This window comes from Mesoplodon bidens (assembly GCF_964165515.1).
Source record: "Mesoplodon bidens genome assembly, chromosome: 15".
NCBI lineage: Eukaryota > Metazoa > Chordata > Mammalia > Artiodactyla > Ziphiidae > Mesoplodon > Mesoplodon bidens.
Window position 1 is genome coordinate 3,928,525 of NC_138171.1, and position 19,833 is coordinate 3,948,357.

The 19,833-nt window shown below is 45.4% G+C and overlaps 1 protein-coding gene across 1 annotated transcript in view; it reads right to left on the reverse strand.

Moving 5' to 3' along the window:
- PHACTR3 (phosphatase and actin regulator 3) overlaps positions 1-19,833 on the reverse strand; it is a gene marked incomplete at its 5' end in the record, with an annotated part of 222,487 nt that overhangs the window by 49,415 nt on the left and 153,239 nt on the right. The window contains one exon of the mRNA XM_081255887.1: positions 19,131-19,378. Within this exon, the coding sequence (XP_081112013.1) occupies positions 19,131-19,378 (248 nt within the window). The remainder of the gene's footprint in view (positions 1-19,130; positions 19,379-19,833) is intronic.

A 19,833-nucleotide genomic window follows, 5' to 3' on the forward strand; every position in this document is an offset into this window, starting at 1 on the left:
AACACGGTCGTCTACTCCGTGGCACGCTCCTTACTCCAGAGGCTCGGCCTTCCTGGGGTTTTGAAAGACGCTCCACGGTGCTCCCCGAGGTCTCCCCGCGGTCTGGGCTGGATCCCAGCATCCCTGGCCTCCAGCACCAGGCTCCTCCCTTGCCCCTACAGGTGATCTCTGCTAAGTCCTGGGGAATTCTGTCTGCCCTCGGCCAGCTGAATCTGCACGGGAACTTCCGGGGCACCCTTCACAGACCCCCCTTTTCCAGGACCCTGTCCTACAAACTCCAGCTGCTTCAGCAACACAGAACCACATCTAGGTCTCCCCCTCTTGGTGTGATCACCACTCTGCTTGGAGGCCACATCCCTGCCCCACTCCCCGCCCAGGAAGATGCTCCAGGCAGAAAGCTGGATGACCAGTTGCAGGGCTCTCACTCTGTGTGTACCCCTGTCTTCCAAGGATAAAAGTGAATTTCAATGTGAATTTCAAATGTGAGCTAGTACTGCAATTTCAGTGGATAATTCTGTGCATCACTATAATTCCACAGCCCCAGAGTTCTCTGGAGTTTGGAGCCTGGAAAAAGCATCGCTGCCTGTCACAAGAGGAAAGAGAGGGTGCCCTGCTGTGTCAAGAGCTGTGTGCAAGGCACAGGGGGTGGAGTCTGGGCCCTGAGTTCCAGCCCAGACCCATCTCATAACAACTACCCATGGAGCCCAAACCAGCCGATTAATCTCCTGGGCCTCAGTCTTGTCATCTGTGAAATGGAGCAATGGAACCCAGCCCAGGTCATATCTCCTGTGTCTCTTGCAAGGTTCATCACCTCAGTCGTCACTGAGGACCTACTACGTGCCGGGCGCTGGGTTGAGAATGACACAGAAATGGGCCCCAGTGCCTGAGCCAAGGGAACTAAGAATCTGAGACAAGGACAAAGCAAGTCCCCCTGAAGCCTGCCCCCTGCCAGAGAACAGGAGGTCTCTGTGGTCACCCAGCTGCCGCAGTCAAAAGAAAGGATGGCTTTCCAACCAGGGCTGCTAACCTTCCTCTGTGACTTGGAGCATCCAGGGTCCCATACAATGCAGACGCTGATTCAGAGGGTCAGGGTGGAGCCCAAGACTCTGCATATCTGAGCTCCCAGGGGACCACTGGTGAGGAGGCCGGGGACCCTTCTCTCTGCTCAGCTCCTCCTGTGCAGGGGTTTCTGTGTGCCACTGTGGTCAGCAGGATAATGGCCCCAAAGATGTCCATGTCCTGTCCCCTGCACAGAGGGACCGCCATCAACACCTGTCCACTGCTGGGTGGTGCTAAGCACACTGCCCACCTCATCCTGTGTCATCCTCATGGCAGCTCCCTCAGGCCCTAGAAGACTTCTGCCCCGAGGGTGGCCTCCTGGTCCAGAGCAGGTCACCCCGCTCCCCATTAGGACAGAGAGGCGTGGGCAGCCAGGGGCAGCCCTTATGCCCTCTCCAGAAGGGCCTGAGGGACAGTCTCACAGAATTAAGACTTCAGGTTCTTCAAGTAATTCTCCAAGGGAATTGAGATGCCCTTTTTGAGGGGAAACTGAGGCTCTAGGAGAACTGAGGGCCCCAAGGCCTTGCATGCTGGGCCCGAGTGGACAAACCTTTAGGGACACTGAGGTGCCCTGGAGAGCTTGCTGATGGGTGATCCCTCACGGCTACAGAGCTAGAGAGACCTGCGTTCAAAACGGGCACGTGTCCCCCCAACCCCTTTGCCTTGGTTTCCTCAACTGTGAAAAAGGGACAGTGATAGACAGTACGTGCCCCGTCAGGGGATTAGGTGATAGAATGGGAGAGAAGCTCTCAGGAAAGTACCCAGGTTGAAGCAATAGCACAAAGAAACAGCAGCTCTGCTATGTCGGATTATCACTGGGCCTACGAGTCCCCTCGCACGGACCTGCTGCTTGGTGCTCAGTGAGAACCACCAGACCCCCACAGGGTCACCCGCAAACGGCCCACCAGCTTGTCCCAAAGCGGCCCCTCTTCCGAGCATCCTGCATCCCAGGGGCTCCCTACAGCGCCACCTAGTGTGCATGCTGGGAATGGCCGGTTTCCAGGTAACGTCAACCCCAGAGCCCCAGGCCAAGCCCAGGCAGTGACCGCTGGTGTTCTGTTCGCTCATCCTGCAGTGAGGACAGGTGATCCCTCTCCTCACCTGACTCAAGTGACTCTTCACATCTCAGGATTCACCGCAAGGGGCCTTTCAATAACCTTCCACCACATTTAAGATAGGATTCAAATAACATTACACATGTTAGCTTTTCCTTTTCACAAGTGGGTCCAGGCAAAAGGATGCCAGAGCCTGCAAAGAGGGCCACCCTTTCTTTCAGCTCAGGAAACACCACAAAGCGCCCGGCCTCACCTCGCCCCATAGTGGTGCTCCTGTATCATCACATCATGCAGCCCGATGTGTCAGGAGTTCTGATCCAGACACGGCCCTCTTCTGCCTCCTTGCCTTGATGCTGACTGTCAGCTTTTAATGCAGCCAGAAACTCCTCAGGTGGTCTAGTTTTTCCTTAGAATCCTTGGGGACCCAGAGCTGGGACATGAAGTACTTGTTGAATAAACAACAAAGCAGATTTTTGTATAAAGCTCTGTGGAAAATTCTAGGTTTTATACTATGGTGGACCTATCAAGGATGAACTTTGGACCAGGTGCACCAGGATCACTGCCCCCCCCCCCAATCTATGCACTTGCTGAAATGCCAATCTCTGGGCCTCACTTTCAGGACTCAGTAGGTCAGGCTGTGGTAGAAAATGAAACTATTAACACAATGGCTATTTCATGTCATCTTTCCTTCATAACTACTTTTGTGTGCATTTGATAACGTTTGCAATACATTAGTATGGTACCGCTCATATATACAGTTTATAAATAAATAAATGAAAATAAATGTAATACATAATGAAATAAATAATGCACAAATATCCAGCATATACTTTTTCTTTGCTCCTGGGATGCACCAACAGAAAGCTTTGTGACCCTCTCTTTAGATTATTGGTTCTAAGTGCTCATCTGGTCACAGCCCCACTGAGAATGATTTGCTAGGTCCCTTGTTTTCAGCGTAAAGCCCTGCCCCTGAGTGTCACTAGCTGTGGAACCCCTCCTGGGGGTTCTGTTTAGGTTCAAGATGCCACCCTGCCTGCTCAGGACACAGAGCAGCCCCAGGGGTCCCACTGGGCAAGTCCTCAAAGCAGGTCACACAGCTCCCCAGGACCTCTGTCCCTGACAGGTGATGCAGCTAGGATGGAAGGCTCAGGCAGGTGTGGGAGCTGCCCTGAAGCCGTGCAGGGATCACTCCCTCCTATGACCACTGCCTGGAGTGAGCTGTTGAGGTCCCTTCAAGAATCACTGCACTCAGAATCCCAGGTGTTTATCGCTTATTCACACTCGTCCCCAAACAGATGCAATTTGCCAATAGGAGTGATATTTTTTGCCATTAGCAATATTGACACTTCACACCATGGCTGGGATTCTTAGCCTTCTCAGGTTACCTGGGAAACTGACCAAAGTGATGGAGAGTGAGATTCTCACATCAACGTTACGCTCACACCAACTAAGACCCTCAGAATTGGCCCCCTTCCTGCATACACATGCTGGGCCCCAGGCGGTCCAAGCCAGCTTTAGTTTCCTAAGTGCGCCCACCTCTGCCATGTCTCTGAGACTGTATCCACCTAGCAAACTCTTACTCATTCTTCAAAACCCTATTGAAAACTCCTCTGGTCCTCCTCCTGACATCTGCCCACCACCTAACCTGTTCTTAGCCCAGGCGTCAGCTCCTCTGTTGCAGGCATTGTTGAGTTGTGTTACGCTTGCCTGCCTGTGTGTTTGTAAGACTGAGAACTCCCCAAAGCAGAAATGGGGTCTTTTCCAAAAATGCCTATCCTTACTGATTTGCTAATGATAAAAGTAAGGCATGCTCATTAAATCCAAACTAAGCAGAAGACACGGCAAGAACTAGAGCAGAAATCAGGGAAGTTAAAAATAGGACATCAACAGAGAAAAACCGACAAAACCAAAAGCTGGTTCTTTGAAAAAGATCAATAAAATCAAGAGTATCGAGCCAGACCAAGAGAAAAAGGTAGAGGACACTAATTGCTAATATCAGAAATAAAAGAGAGAACATTACTATAGGTAATATGGATGTTAAAAGGATATTAAAGGAATCCTATGAACAACTCTGTGCCCACAAATTGGATAACCTAGATGAAACGGACGAATTCCTTGAAAATACACAAGCTGCCAAAACTCACACAGGAAACAGACGATCCGAACAAGCCCCTACTAAATAACCTGAATCAATCATTAATAATCCTCTAAAACAGAAAGCACCAGGGCCTGATGGGTTGACAGGTGAATTCTACCAAACTTTTAAGGAAGACATTATATCGGTTCTCTACAATCTCGTTCAGAGGATAGAAGCAGAGGGAACCTTCCTCACTCATTCTATGAGGCCGGCATTACCCTAACACCAAAACCAGACAAAGACAGTACAAGAACAAAGATCAGTATCTCTCAGGAACACAGATGCAAAAATCCTTAAAAGATTAGCAAATCGAATCCAAAAATGTATAAAGAATTATACACTACAACCAAGTGGGATTTATACCAGGTATGCAAGGCTGGTACAGCGTTTGAAAGCCAATTAACATAATCCATCACATCAACAGGCTAAAAAGGAACAAGCACATGATCATATCAACTGATGCAGAAAAGGCATTTGACAAGTCCAACAACCATTTATGACTTAAAAAACTCAGTCAAGAGTGACGTCAGCAGGGAATTCCCTGGCTGTCCAGTGGTTAGGACTCTGCACTTTCACTACCAAGGGCCTGGGTTCAACCCCTGGTCAGGGAATCACGTCAGCAGCACGGTGGATGAGACGCCCCTTTGTCTCTCCTCTTCAATCTACAGCTAAACAAACCTGCCTCTGCCCACCATGTCAGGACACCAGAGAAGTCCGTACATCTGTGCATCTGAAGGTGCGTGGACTGGAACACACAGAGGCCGCGGAACCTGGGGAACAGCAGAGGTGGTACTTGTGATCCTGGAACCCCAGCCCCAGTAGCCAAGCCCACAGCCCCAGAGAACTCAGTTGCATCAGAGGAGACAGTGGACACAACTCCAGCCTCCTGGCCACAGTGGTGTCCACAGCCATAGGGGAACACGTGGCAGTGGAGGCAGGGCCTGTGGATCCATCCCTCCAGTCACAGAGGTGCCCATAAATCTGGTCCCCCTCCCTGCCTGCAGCAGCAATACCTATAAACCCCAAAACCCAGGACACGACAGAGGCACTCACGACCCTGGCTTCCCCTACCACAGTGGAGCCTGCGACTCAGAAGACCCCAGACACAGCGGAAGTGCCCGTCATCCCAGGGTCCCAGGTGGTGACCAGCAGCAGCAAGGCACCAATGACCCCAGATACTCAAGCAGGGACGACAAGGGCACCCAGTGGAGGGTGGAAAGTGCTGATTCTCAAAGGTGATCTCAGGTAAGAGAAACCAAAAACTTGTGCTATAGCACGACCTACTGGAAAAGAAGAGAAAGGCCTCTAATTTTTAACCTGTTGAATTGTTAGAATCGAGTTAAAAAAGAAAAAAAGAAAAAAAAACTTTACCTAAAGAAAAAAGGTGTTTACTAGTTCAAATGCAACAGCAGAGGAACAACTCATCAAGTGCCAGGAAGAACCACAGTAACCTTGTACCACAAAAAGAAAATGACAATTCTCCAGAAACCAAACTTAAAGTCATGGAATATTACGATCTCACTGATAGAGAATTCAAAAAAGCTGTCATGAAAAAAACACAATGAGCTACAAGAAAGCTCAGAAAGGCAGTTCAGTGAGCTCAGGAATAAAATGAAAGAACATAAGGGATATTTCACCAAAGAGACTGAAACTCTAGAAAAGAACCCAACGGAAATTATGGAGCTGAAGAATTCAATAAACAAGATGGAGAACACAATGAAAAACACTGGAAATAGAGCAGACCACATGGAAGAGAGAATTAGTGAACTTGGAGATGGAAATCTAGAAATGATTCAGGTAGAAGAGAGAGAATTAATATCTTAAAAAATGAGGAAATTCTATGAAAACAAAATGGCTCTTTTAGGAAGGACAACATTAGGATAGTGGGTATCCCGGGGGGAAAAGAAGGAGAGGGGCATAGAGAGATTATTTTTAAAAAAACAATAGCTGAGGGCTTCCCCGGTGGCGCAGTGGTTGAGAGTCCGCCTGCCGATGCAAGGGACACGGGTTCGTGCCCCGGTCCGGGAAGATCCCACATGCCACAGAGCGGCTGGGCCCGTGAGCCATGGCCGCTGAGCCTGAGCGTAGGAGCCTGTGCTCCACAATGGGAGAGGCCACAGCAGTGAGAGGCCCGCGTACCACCAAAAAAAAAACCATAGCTGAGAACACCCCAAACCTGGGGAAGGAACTGGATATACAAGTCCATGAATCTAAAGAAACATCTAATTACCTCAGAAGAGACATTCTTTCTCTAAGACACATTATATTAAAATGGTCAAAAGTCAATAACAAAGAAAGAATTTTAAAGGTAGCCAAAGGAAAAAGAACGATAACCTACAAAGGAACTCCCATTAAGCTACCAGCAGATTTCCCAGCAGGAACTCTATAGGCCAACAGACAGTGGAATGACATTCTCAAAATACTGAAAGAACTGTCACCCAAGAATACTCTATCCAGCAAAGTTATCATTCAGATACGAAAGAGAAATAAAGGCTTTCCCAGACAAACAAAAGCTGAAGGAGTTAGACCTGCACTAGACCTGCCTTACAAGAAATATTGAAAGGAACTCTTCTACCTGATACAAAAAGGCAAAAGTACACAAATCTTTGAGTAAGGTGCTAACAGACAGAATCAGAAATTGCAACTATATATCAGAATAGTTGGGGTTTTTTTTTGCGGTACGCAGGCCTCTCACTGTTGTGGCCTCTCCCGTTGTGGAGCACAGGTTCCGGACGCGCAGGCTCAGCGGCCGTGGCTCACAGGCCCAGCCACTCCGCGGCATGTGGGATCTTCCCGGACCGGGGCACGAACCTGTGTCCCCTGCCCCGGCAGGCGGACTCTCAACCACTGCACCACCAGGGAAGCCCCCAGAATAGGTTTTTAAACATTTATTATAGTATAAAGGTTAAAGAGGAAAAAAGCAGTAAAAATAACTATAGCTACCTTCAATTTGGTAAGAAACTCACAACATAAAGAAGGATAATTTGAGACAATAAACACATAAAACAGGAAGAGGAAAAGGATGGAAACCATATAGGCAAATGAAGGTAAGATGCTATCAGCAGAAAAAGGACTATTTTATCGATGATATGCTTTATACAGACATCATGGTAAGCACAAAAGATAAATCTAGAGCAGAGACACAAAGCATAAAAAAAGAGGAAACTGAAAAAATATCATAGAAAATCACCAAGCTGAAATAACAGAAACACAGGGAAAAAGAAACAATGGCGATATAGAGCTACCAGGAAACAAAAGATAAAAGGGCAGTACTAAGCCCTCATCTCTCAATAATCACCCTAAATATAAATGGATTGAACTCACCAATCAAAAGGCACAGAGCGGCCACCTGGATAAAAAACAAGACCCAACTATATGCTGCGTCCAGGAGACCCACGTCAGCTCTAAAGACAAACAAAGGCTCAAAGAGAGGGTATGGAAGATGATATTACAAGCAAATAGCAGCTGAAAAGAAAGTGGATGTAGCCATACTTATATCAGACAAAACAGACTTCAAGCCAGAAAAGGTAACAAGAGACAAAGATGGACATTATATAATGATAAAGCAGACAATTCATCAAGAAGACGTAACAGTTATTAACATACATGCACCTAACACAGTAGCACCAAAATATATAAAGCAATTATTAACAGGACTAAAGGAAGAAACTGACAACAACAACACAATAATAGTTAACCCCATACTTACATCTATGGATAGATCATCCAGACAGAAAGTCAATAAGCAAACAGTGGCCTTAAATGAAACATTAGACCAGATGGATTTTATAAACTTGTACAGAACATTCCATCCAAACGCAGTAGAATACACATTCTTCTCAAGTGCAGATGAAACATTCTCAAGGATAGACCATGTATTGGGACACAAAACAAAGCTCAGTAAATTTAAGAAGACTGAAATCATATCAAACATCTCTTCTGAACACAACAGTATGAAACTAAAACTCAACTACAAGAAGAAAACTGGAAAAATCACAAATATGTGGAGACTGAACAACATGCTACTGAGCAACTATTGGGTCAACAACAAAAAAATCAAAAAAGAAATTAAAATTACCTAAAGACAAATGAAAATATGGCATACTGAAATCTATGGGATGCAGCAAAAGTGTTACTAAGAGGGAAGTTTATAGCAATACAGGCCTACCTCAAGAAACACGGAAAATCTCAAATAAACAATCTAATCTTGCACCTAAAGGAACTAGAAAAAGAAGAACAAAGCCCAAAGTCAGTAGAAGGAAGGAAATAATAAAAATCAGAACAGAAATTAAAAAAATAAAATAGAGACTAAAAAGACGATAGAAAAGATCAATGAAACTACGAGTTGGCTCTTTGAAAAGATAACTTGACAAACCTTTGGGAAGAATCACTAAGAAAAAAGAAGACTCTGATAAATAAACTCAGAAATGAAAGAGGAGAAATAACAATGAAAGTCACAGAAATGCAAAGGATTACAAGGATTATAAGAGAATAGCTGTACTCCCAACAAACTGGGCAACCTAGAAGAAATGAACAAATTCTTGGAATCATACAAACTTCCAAGACTGAATCATGAAGAAATAGAAAATCTGAAAAGACTGATCACTAGTAAGAAGATTGAAAGAGTAATAATAAAAAAAAAACTTATCCAGAAACAAAAGTCCAGGACCAGACAGCTTCACAGGTGAATCTTACCAAACATTCAAAGATTTAATATCTATCCTTCTCAAACTCATCCAAAAAGTTGAAGAAAATGGAACACTTCCTAACTCATTTTAAGAGGCCAGCATCATCCTGATACCAAAACCAGAAAAAGACAACACAAAAAAAGAAAATTACAGGCCAATATTTCTGATGAACATAAACGCAAAAATCCTCAACAAAATATTAGCAAACTGAACACGTGTGCTACTTAAAAGGATCATACACCATGATCAAGTGGGGTTTACTCTAGGGATGCAAGGATGGTTCAACATCCACAAATCAATCAATATGATACACCACACTAACAAAATGAGGGATAAAAATCATATGATCATCTCAGTAGATGCAGAAAAAGCACATGACAAGATTCAACAGCCATTTATGAGAAAAACTCTCAATAAAATGGGTATATGAGGAATGTGCCTCAACCTAATAAAGACCACATATGACAAACAAACCCACAGCTAACATTATACTCAATAGTGGAAAACTGAAAGTTATCCCTCTAAGATCAGGAAGAAGACAAGGGTGCCCACTCTCACCACTCTTGTTCAATGTAGTACTGAAAGTCCTAGTCAAAGAAATTAGGCAAGAAAAAGAAATGAAAGACATCCAAATTGGAAAGGAAGAAGTAAAATTGTCACTGTCTGCAGACAACCTAATTTTTATGTATAGAAAATCCCAAAGACTCCACCAAAAAACTACTCAAAATAATGGTTACAGTAAAGTTGCAGGGTACAAAAACAACAGATGAAAATCCACTGCATTCCTATAAACTAACAATAAGCTAGCATAAAGTAAAATTAACAATTCTATTTACAATTGGTACCAAAAAAGGAGTAATTTTAATCAAGAAGGTGAAAGACCTGTACACTGAAAAATATAAGACATCGGTGAAATAAATTGAAGAAGATACAAAGAAACAAAGATACTGTTCTCATTGGATTAAAAGAATTAACATTGTTCAAAAGTTCACATTACCTAAAGCAATCTACAGAGTCAATGCAATCCCTATCAAAATCCCAATGACATTTTTCACAGAAATAGAACAAAAAATTCTAAAATTTATATGGAAGCACAAAAGACCACAAATACCCAAGCAATCCTGAGAGAAAACAACAAACCTTGAGGTATCACACACCCTGATTTCAAACTATATTACAAAAGCCATAGTTATCAAAACAGCATGGAATTGGAAGAAAAACAGATACATAGATCAAAAAAAGAACAGAATTGAGATCTTAGAAATAAACCCACATATATATGGACAAATAATTTGCAACAAAAGAGCAAAGAACATACTACAGAGAAAGGATAGTATCTTCAATAAATGGTGCTGAGAAAACTGGATAGATAGATAAGAAACTAGACCACTGTCTCACACCATACACAAAAATTAACTCAAAATGGATTAAAGACTTGAATATAAGACCTGAAACCATAAAACTCCTAGAAGAAAACATAGGCAGGATGCTCTTTTTACATCAGTTTTAGCAATATCTTTCTATGTATGTCTCCTCAAGCAAAGGAAACAAAATCAAAAATAAACAAATAGGATTGCATCAAACTAAAAAAGCTTCTGCACAGCAAAGGAAGCCATCAACAAAACTAAAAGACAACCTACCTGATGGGAGAAGATATTTGCAAATCATATAACCAATAAGGGGTTAATATCCAAAATATATGAAGAACTCATACAACTCAACAACTCCAAAACACAAAATCTGACTGAAAAGTGGGCAGAAGATCTGAACAGACATTTTTCAAAAAAAGACATACAGATGGCCAACAGGCACACGAAAAGATGTTCAACGTCACTAATTATTAGGGAAATGCAAATCAGAACTACAGTGAGATATCACTTCATGCCTGCTAGAAGGGCTATTATCAGAAAAGCAAGAAATAACAAGGGTTGGAGAGGATGTGCAGAAAAGGGAACCCTTATACACAGTTGCTGAGAATGTAAGTTGGTGCAGCCACTATGGAAAACAATATGGAGATTCCTCAAAAAAATAAGAATAGAATTACCATACAATCCAGCTATTCCACATGGTTATTTATCTGAAGAATACAAAAACACTAATTCAAAAGGATATATGCACTCCTATGTTCATCACAGTATGATTTACAATAGCCAAGAGATATGGAAACAACCTAACTGCCCATCAAGAGATGAAGGGATAAAGAAGTTGTGTACATATATACACACACACACAGACACAAACACAACAGAATACTACTCAGTCATAAAAAAGATAAAATCCTGCCATTCGCAACAGCATGAATGGACCTGCAGGATATTATGCTGAGAAAAGTCTGACAGAGAAAGACAAACACCAAATGAAATCACTCATGTGTGTAATATAAAAAACAAACAAATAAACAAACCAAACCAAAATGTAGATACAGAGAACAGAGTAGCGGTTACCAGAGGGAAACAAGGGGGAAGGCAAAATGGACAAAGGGGGTCAATTGCATGATAATAGATAGAAACTCAATTTGGGGTGGTGAGCACACTGTAGTGTATGCAGAAGTAAAAATATAGTGTTGTACACATGAAACTCATAATGTTATAAACCAGCGTTACCTCAATTAAAAAAACCACATCAGTAAACTTAGCAAAGAGGAACTTCTTCAACTTGATAAAGAGTATCTACAAAAACCGAGAGCTAACAACATCTCTAATGGTGAGAAACTCAAAGCTTTCCTGCTAAGATCAGGAACAAAGCAAGATGTCTTTTCCATCATTCCTTTTCAATATCACACTGGAATAGGAGGTAATGCAAAAAGAGAAGAAAAGGAAATAAAAGGCACACAGAGTGAGAAGACATAAGACTGTCTTTGCTTTCTGATGACACAATTATCTATGTAGAAAATCCAAAAGAATCGATGAAAAACTCCTGGAACTAATCAGTGATCGTAGCAAGGTTGCAGGATACAAGGTTAATATACAAAAGTCAATTGCTTTCCATTATACCAACAATGAACAAGTGGAATTTGAAATTAAAAACATAATGCCATTATATTAACATCCCCCAAAATGAAACAGTTATGTATAAATCCAACAACATATATACAAGATCTATACGAGGAAAACTACAAAACTCTAATGAACAAAATCAAAGAAGAACCAAATAAATGGAGAGATATTCCATGTTCGTGGACAGTAAGACTGAATATTGTCAAGACGTCAGTTTTTCCTAATGTGATCTATAGGTTCAATGCAATCCCAATCCAAATCCCAACAAGGTATTTTGTGGATACTGGCAGACATTCTGAAGTTTATATGGACAGGCAAAGGACTAAGAATAGCCAACACAATATTGGAGAACAAAGTTGGAAGACTGACACTACTCGACTTAGTTTATAGTGTGGTATGGGTGAAAGAATAGACAAATACGTCAATAGAACAAAATAGTGAGTTCAGAAATAGACCCACATAAATACAGTTAACTGATCTTTGACAAAGGAGCAAAAGCAATACAATGAAGCAATGATAATCTTTGCACAAATGGTGCTGGAACAATTGGACATCAACATGCAAAAGAATAAAAATAAAAAATGAATCTAGGGCTTCCCTGGTGGCGCAGTGGTTGGGAGTCCGCCTGCCGGTGCAGGGGACGCGGGTTCATGCCCTGGTCTGGGAGGATCCCACATGCCGCGGAGCGGCTGGGCCCGTGAGCTACGGCCGCTGAGCCTACGCTCTGCAACGGGAGAGGCCGCGGCGGGGAGAGGCCCACGTACCGCAAAAAAAAAAAAAAATGAATCTAGACACAGAACTTTCACCTTTCACAAAAATTAAGTCAAAATGGACCACAGACTGAAATGCAAAACACAACACTATAAAAGTTCTAGATCACCTAGGAGGAAACCTAAGTGACCTTATGTATGGTAATGACTTTTAGATACAAGACCAAAGGCACACGCCAAGGAAGGAACAATTGATAAGCTGGAGTTTACTAAGTTAAAACTTCTGTTCTGTTAAAGACAATGTTGAGAGTATAAGAAGAAGAGCCATGGACTGGGAATAAATATTTGCAAAAGACACATCCGATAAAGGAATGTCATCCAAAATATATTAAAAACTCTTAAAACTCAACAATAAAAAAACAAATCACCCAATTAAAAAACGGGCCAAAATCTTAACAGACACCTCACCAAAGCAGATATACAGATGTTAAATCAACACATGAAAAGATGCACCATATCATGTCATTAGGAAAATGCAGATTAAAATGATAATGAGGTACCACTACAAACCTATAAGAGTGGCCAAAATTCAGAACACTGACAAACACCAAATGCTGGCAAAGATGTGGAGCAACCGGAACTTTCATCCATTGCTGGTGGGAATATAAAATGGCGCAGTCATCTTGGAAGACTGTTCGGTGGTTTCTGACAACACTCAACATACTCTTAACATGTGATCCAGCCATTTCACTCTTTGGTATTTACCCAAAGGAGTTGAAAACTTATACCCACACAAAAACCTGCACATGGATTTTTATAACAGCTTTAGTCATAGTTGCCAAAACTTAGAAACAAACAAGAATTCCTTCAGTAGGTGAAGGGATAAATAAACTGGGATGCAGCCAGACAGTTGAATATTATTCTGCATTAAAAAGAAACGAGGGGGTGGGGGAGGAGAGAAACAGGTGAGGGAGATTAAGAAGCACAAACTTCCAGTTAAAAAATAAATGAGCCACGGGTAGGAAATGTACAGTGTGGGGAATATAGCCAATAATTATGTGATATCTTCGTATGGTGACAGATGGTAACTAGATTTATCATGGAGATCATTTTGAAATGTATAGAAATATTGAATCACTATGTTGTATACCAGGAACTAATGTAGTGTTGTAGGTCAACTATACTTCAAAAACAAACTCATAGAAAAAGAGATCTATGGTTACCAGAGGTGGGAGATGGAAGCAGGGGGAATTGGATGAAGGTGGTCAAAAGGTATAAACTGCCAGTTATAAGATAAGTAAGTACTAGGGATGTAATGTACAACATGATAAATATGATAAATATAATCAACACTGATGTATGTCATATATGAAAGTTTCAAAAGAGTAAATCCTAAGAGTTCTCATCACAAGGAAAAAATATTTTTTCTATTTCTTTAATTTTGTATCTATGTGAGATGATGGATGTTTATTAAACTTATTGTGGTATTTCAGTATGTATGTAAGTGAAAAACATTACGCTGTATACACCTTAAATTTACACAGTGTTACGTGTCATTTATATCTCCACAAAACTGGAAGAAAAAAGAAAAAGAAAAAAAGAAAAAAAATTAAATATCATCTAGCCATGAAATGGCAAGGCAGAAACATAAATGTATATTATTAAGTGAAAGAAGCCAATCTGAAAAGACTACCTACTATATTATTCCAAATGCAACCTTCTGGAAAAGACACAACTATGGAGACAGTAAAAAGATCAGTGGTTGCCAGGGGTTGGGGGGAGGGACGGATGACCAGGCAGAGCACAGAGGATTTTCAGGGCAGTGGAACTTCTCCATATGATACTGTAAGGACAGACACGTCATTATACATCTGTCCAAACCCACAGAACGTACAACACCAAGAATAAACTCTAACAAATTATGGACTTCGGGTGACCGTGTGCCAGTGCAGGTTCATCAGTTGTAACAAATGCACCACCTGGAGGGGATGCTGATAATGGAGGGCGCTGTGCAGGTATGGGGCAGGGGAATACGGGAAAAGTCTGTATTTCTTAATTTGCTGTGAACCTAAATTGCTCTAAAAAACAAAATCTTTTTTTAAAAAAACCACCTTTGATGGACTTGAGAATGTCCCCAATTACCAGGCGCTGACTGCACATGCCCACAAAGGTACCGTGTGTGTGGACACATATGCACGCAAGACTATGTGGGAGCACAAACACAGCACATGAGGCACAAACACAACAGCCTGTAATGCATCTTTGTGTTGATCGAGACATCGTATGTGCCCTGCATGGAAATCCAACGGCCAGACCCAGACTAAAGCAAATACATTTTTCACTCCAACTGGATCCAGCAGGACGGTCTTCTAGCTGATTCAGGGGCAGGGCTGCCTCGGATGGGGCCTCCACCACCTCCAGAAACTAAACCCTAATGTAGCTACTACTAGAGAATTCAGGCTGCCAAGATGTTCGATAACAAACACTTCCTGGGGTGTTCACGTTGGATGAGACGCCACCTGCAAGGGCTCCATCGACAGTGAGTTATGAGGATAAATAAATAAATAAACACCAGCGCAGTTTCTATGGTTAATAATTGATGAGGCCGCTGCCTGGCGCTTTTCTGCTTCTGCACCACAGAGATCTACAAATAACACACCAGCGTGACGCTGGGAGCGGGGTTTGAACTCGAGAGAAGGAAATAAAAGGAACTTGAGAGAAGGAAATAAAAGCTGATCACTGTCCTACCAGGCCAAGCAGAATACGTTTATGGGCCTTTCCCACTATGAACCATTTTCCCCCAAAAGTAAGATTTATAGACTTTTCCCAGAACCAATATTGAATTTGTTTTCCTCCAAGCATGTTGTCCCAGAGATTCGTAACTTTGAGGGAGTTGCAAACACACGTGAGAATATGATAAAGGCCAAGAATCCACTTTCTGCCCTGGATCTCAGGGGTTCAGGGACCCCAGATTGTGTACCGTGGCCTCAACTGCAGATGTCAGGGGTCAGCGTGTGGGCGTCGGGAATCCCCAGATCTGCCTCACTGCGTGCAATGGGCCCAGCCCTCCACAGGGCGCTCTTAGGGTTGGATGTGAGCTCTTGACCTTGAGCCCTAGACAACGGTGCCCACAGAAGGCCCACAAGAGGGGTGGCTTCACCTGGGTTTGCAAACGCAGTCAGTGCAGTCCTTCCTGAGCACAGCCTGGTGGGATGCTGGGCATATTAACAACAGCAGAGTTTCTAGAAGGAGTTCCACCCTAACCCTCTTCCTGTCACCACAGTCAAACGCCAAGTTCGGTTAAGGACGCCGGTTTGAGAAGACAAGTAACAAGAGACTCAGGTTTGCCCCACGTCCTGGGAGAACCCTCGGAGGTGGCGAGACGGCTGATCTGCCACGTGAGGCTACAGACACCATCTCCTTTCATCCCGACACCCCATCATTCACTGACATTTATTGTGTGCGTAGGGACTGGCAGGAGTCACTTGTTTATGCCTGCCGGCTTCCTGGAGGAAGCAGTGTTTTAAACCCCGTGGAGCCGCACACACTTCCTGCATGGTGAGCATGGGAGCCCTGTGGTCAGGGCATGTAAGAAGCAGGGAGGGTGCGTGACTGGGTCCCAGGGAGCATGGAGAGGAGACAAGACAGGGGGACAGGGACAGGCCACGCAGGTCCTGGTGAGGTCAGGGCATTAACCCCCTCGGAAGCCACTGGAGGGATGTGAGCGAGGGGTGACATTCCCTGACGTCCGTCTGTGTGGAGGGGCTAGAACAGAGGTGACGGCGCAGGCAGGGAGCCTCGGGGCAGGCTGAGCGCAGCAGAGGAGGACTGGCCCCATGTCTTCAAGGAGGAGGCATTTGCATGTCAGGTGCAAAGTCCAGAGAGTGGCAAGGTGGCCCCCCGGCCACGGAAGGTCAGAGGCCCTGCTCACAAGGACAGGGAACAGTCTGGGTTTGGAGACAAAGATCAAGAGCTCAGATCCAAAGATGTCAGGTCAGCCACACCTCCGAGACCCCAGGGGGACCTGCTGAGTTAACAGGGCAACCCCTTGGAGCTTGGGCCACGTGTGCTGGAGGACCTGTCGGATTGGCAGATGGTATTTAAAGCCACTCATCCAGCAGCTACTCACTGACTCCTACTTAGAACCAGGCACATGGAGACAAGGGGGCACCACCCCACGTGGGACAGTACTCAAACACATACATTAGGTAATCAGTAATAGTCGAATAATGATAGACTTGTGGGGAGACAGACAACAGTCAGATAAGGACAAAAGTCAGGGTAAAATTGCAACTGTGTCGAGCTCTGAAGGAAGGTTCCCAGTGTTGTCATCAGAGCAGCGGAGGAGAAGGTCTGAGCTGACCAATGAGGGGTCGGGGGGCGAGGCAGGCGGGGACCCGCTCAGACCGCGGGGACAGCGCCCCGGCTCCTTCCCACAGCAGGTCTCGTCTGAGGCGTGTGGACTGGTCCCACTGCTGAGGACCCGGGCATGTGGTTGGGGGTAAAAGGTCCCAGGGCCCAATAAGAAAAGGAACCTGCTACACCATCAGGGGTGACAGTGCTGTGTAGAACAGTGACCCCCAAAGATTGGTGCACCTGGAACCTGGGAATGTGACCTTATTTGAAAAAAAAAGATGTAATTTGCTTTTGCAGATGTAATTAAGGTAAGGATCTCAAAATGAGGAGATCATGCCAGATTATCCAGATGGGCCCTAAAACCAATGACGAGTGTCCTTATAAGAAAAGGAGAGGGGGCTTCCCTGGTGGCGCAGTGGTTGGGAGTCTGCCTGCCGATGCAGGGGACGCGGGTTCGTGCCCCGGTCCGGGAGGATCCCGCATGCCGCGGAGCGGCTGGGCCCGTGGGCCATGGCCGCTGGGCCTGCGCGTCCGGAGCCTGTGCTCCGCAACGGGAGAGGCCACAGCAGGGAGAGGCCCGCGTACCGCAAAAAAAAAAAAAAAAAAAAAAAGAAAAGAAAAGGAGAGGACACGGAAGAGCTGATGTGAAGACGGAGGCAGAGGTCAGAGCGATGCGGCCACAAGGAAAGGACCACTGCAGCCCCCAGCAGCTGAAAGAGGCAGGAAGGACCCTCGCCTAGAGCCAGAGGGAGTGCGGTCCAGCGAGCAGAAGCCAGGGATGCTCCAGACACCCTACAAGGCCCAGGGCAGCACCACCACAGAGAACTGTCCAGCCCCCAGTGTCACTGGTGCCAAGGTTGAGGGACCTGTTCCAGCCTGTGAGCCCTGTCTGCGCCAGCCGTTCTCAGATGTGTCCCACGTCACCCCATCTGGCAGGATGCTGACGGGTGTTTAAGGGAAAGGGTCCCAGGGCCAGATAAGTTGGGGAAACATCACAAGCTTCATCCTCTTCTTAGATGTCCAGGGCCCTACGGCTGTGAGTGTCTGCCACAGAGACCTCAGTTCGACTATCTATCAGCCTCTTCCAACCTCACGGGTGCCGTGTCTCCCTGCATGCACCACAGCACATGCCCCCAGAAGTGCTTCACTAGATCAGCATGGAAAAGGCCCAGAGGTATGCAAGGTCACAGGAGGGGGTGACAGTCAAGGCCAGTGTCTAGCCCTGGGCTCCTGGTCTGTCCACCCGGTCACGATTCCCCCTGCCTGTACCCACTCAGTACCAGCCAGCTGAGGTCCAATGCCAGCCCCTCCCCGACTCTCCACCACCACCAGACCGGGTCCCCGGTGGCTCCACCCAGAGCCCTGCCTGTGGCAGTGACGGTCACCATGAGATGCTTTCAGGAAGAACAACAACCCCTCACTTAGGAACAACAATCCTCCCCAAAGGCCTTATAGCCACGTCCAGCCTTGACCCTCCTACAAGAGACACAGCTCAGCACAGTCTGCACCAGGACTGAGCACCCTTTTACCTTCATCAGGAGGGGTCACAATGCTATCTTTCTGAGCCCCCAGATCTTCAAGAGTAAGACAGACCAAATACTCTGACCTTTAGAACATGTTGTGAGGACAGACACAGACCTCCTAGGGCCTCGTGAACATGTGGGCCTGAACAAACAGATGCTGCCGGGCTTATAGTATTTCTGAGACGACCGCTCGCATCAGCCCCTCTTCTCCTTCCCTCCCTCCCGCTTCCACCTCCTCTCGCTTTCCTATTAACATTTTCTGCTACATTTTCCAAACGCTGGCCATCCGAGTGCCCCCGACACCACCTCCTGCCGTGTCATCCCAAGCACTGATACTGTCACTTGCTGAGCCACTTTTGTTTTTCCAATACATGTGAAAATGAATATGCAATTGGCAAAATAAAACAGATTCACTCAGGTCCGTCCTAACTGTACCCTGAGCCTGCCCGCAGGCAGCCGGCTCATGAAACAAGGAGAGGGGGGTATCTCTCTCCATCACTCCCCTGCCCCCTCTGTGCTGGCGGCAGATGTGCCCCCTCGAAGGCGGCCTTGGGTGCGTGCCTCCGGTGGGAGGTTCCCACCCCGCAAGATGCACCCTCCACTCACCAGAGATGATGGAGTCATTCAGGGCCTCTTCATCTTGATACAAAAGCAGGTCATCCTTGAGTTCGGAATTCATGATCAGGTTCTCTTTGTTCTCCTCGGACTCCTTAGTCACGGTCCACTTGCCGTCCGAGGCTCCATCAAAGCTCCAAGCCTCGCCCCGCTCCTTACCCCGCTCCACACTGCACGTCCTCGACAGCCGGACGTCCACGCGCTTCTTCGGGGACCCCTTACTGTCCCTGCCTTGGAAACTGAACCAGAAAAGCAGTTCGTGTTACACGTTGTCCAGCTTCACCTGGAAACCCTGCAAAGTCAACTTGAAGACTTATAATGGGCGTTGCAAAGACGACCCCCAAGTATGTGCAGCCGATACACAGGACAAGAAGTGCCAGAGGCACACATGGCTCTGAGTCCAAGGCAAATGGCTGCTTAGAACGTGCTGTTCTGAATGTCACAGACATGCATGTAATAAACCCTGCCAAGGCTTAGAGCAGCAAACACTCAGGTCAAGGATTTCCTCAGAACTGAGCAGGGCATTTTATTTGTCCAATATTTCTGCCAAGCCACACGCGTGTTCCATTGTCTGTTTTGCCCTTCGATGACTCACTTATCCTCAGTCTGAGGCGTATGAGACCAAGAACAAGAGTCAGCTTCCGCGCAGGCTTACTTGAGCTCTTGCCTGACGAAAACGGGAAGCCGTCAGAGT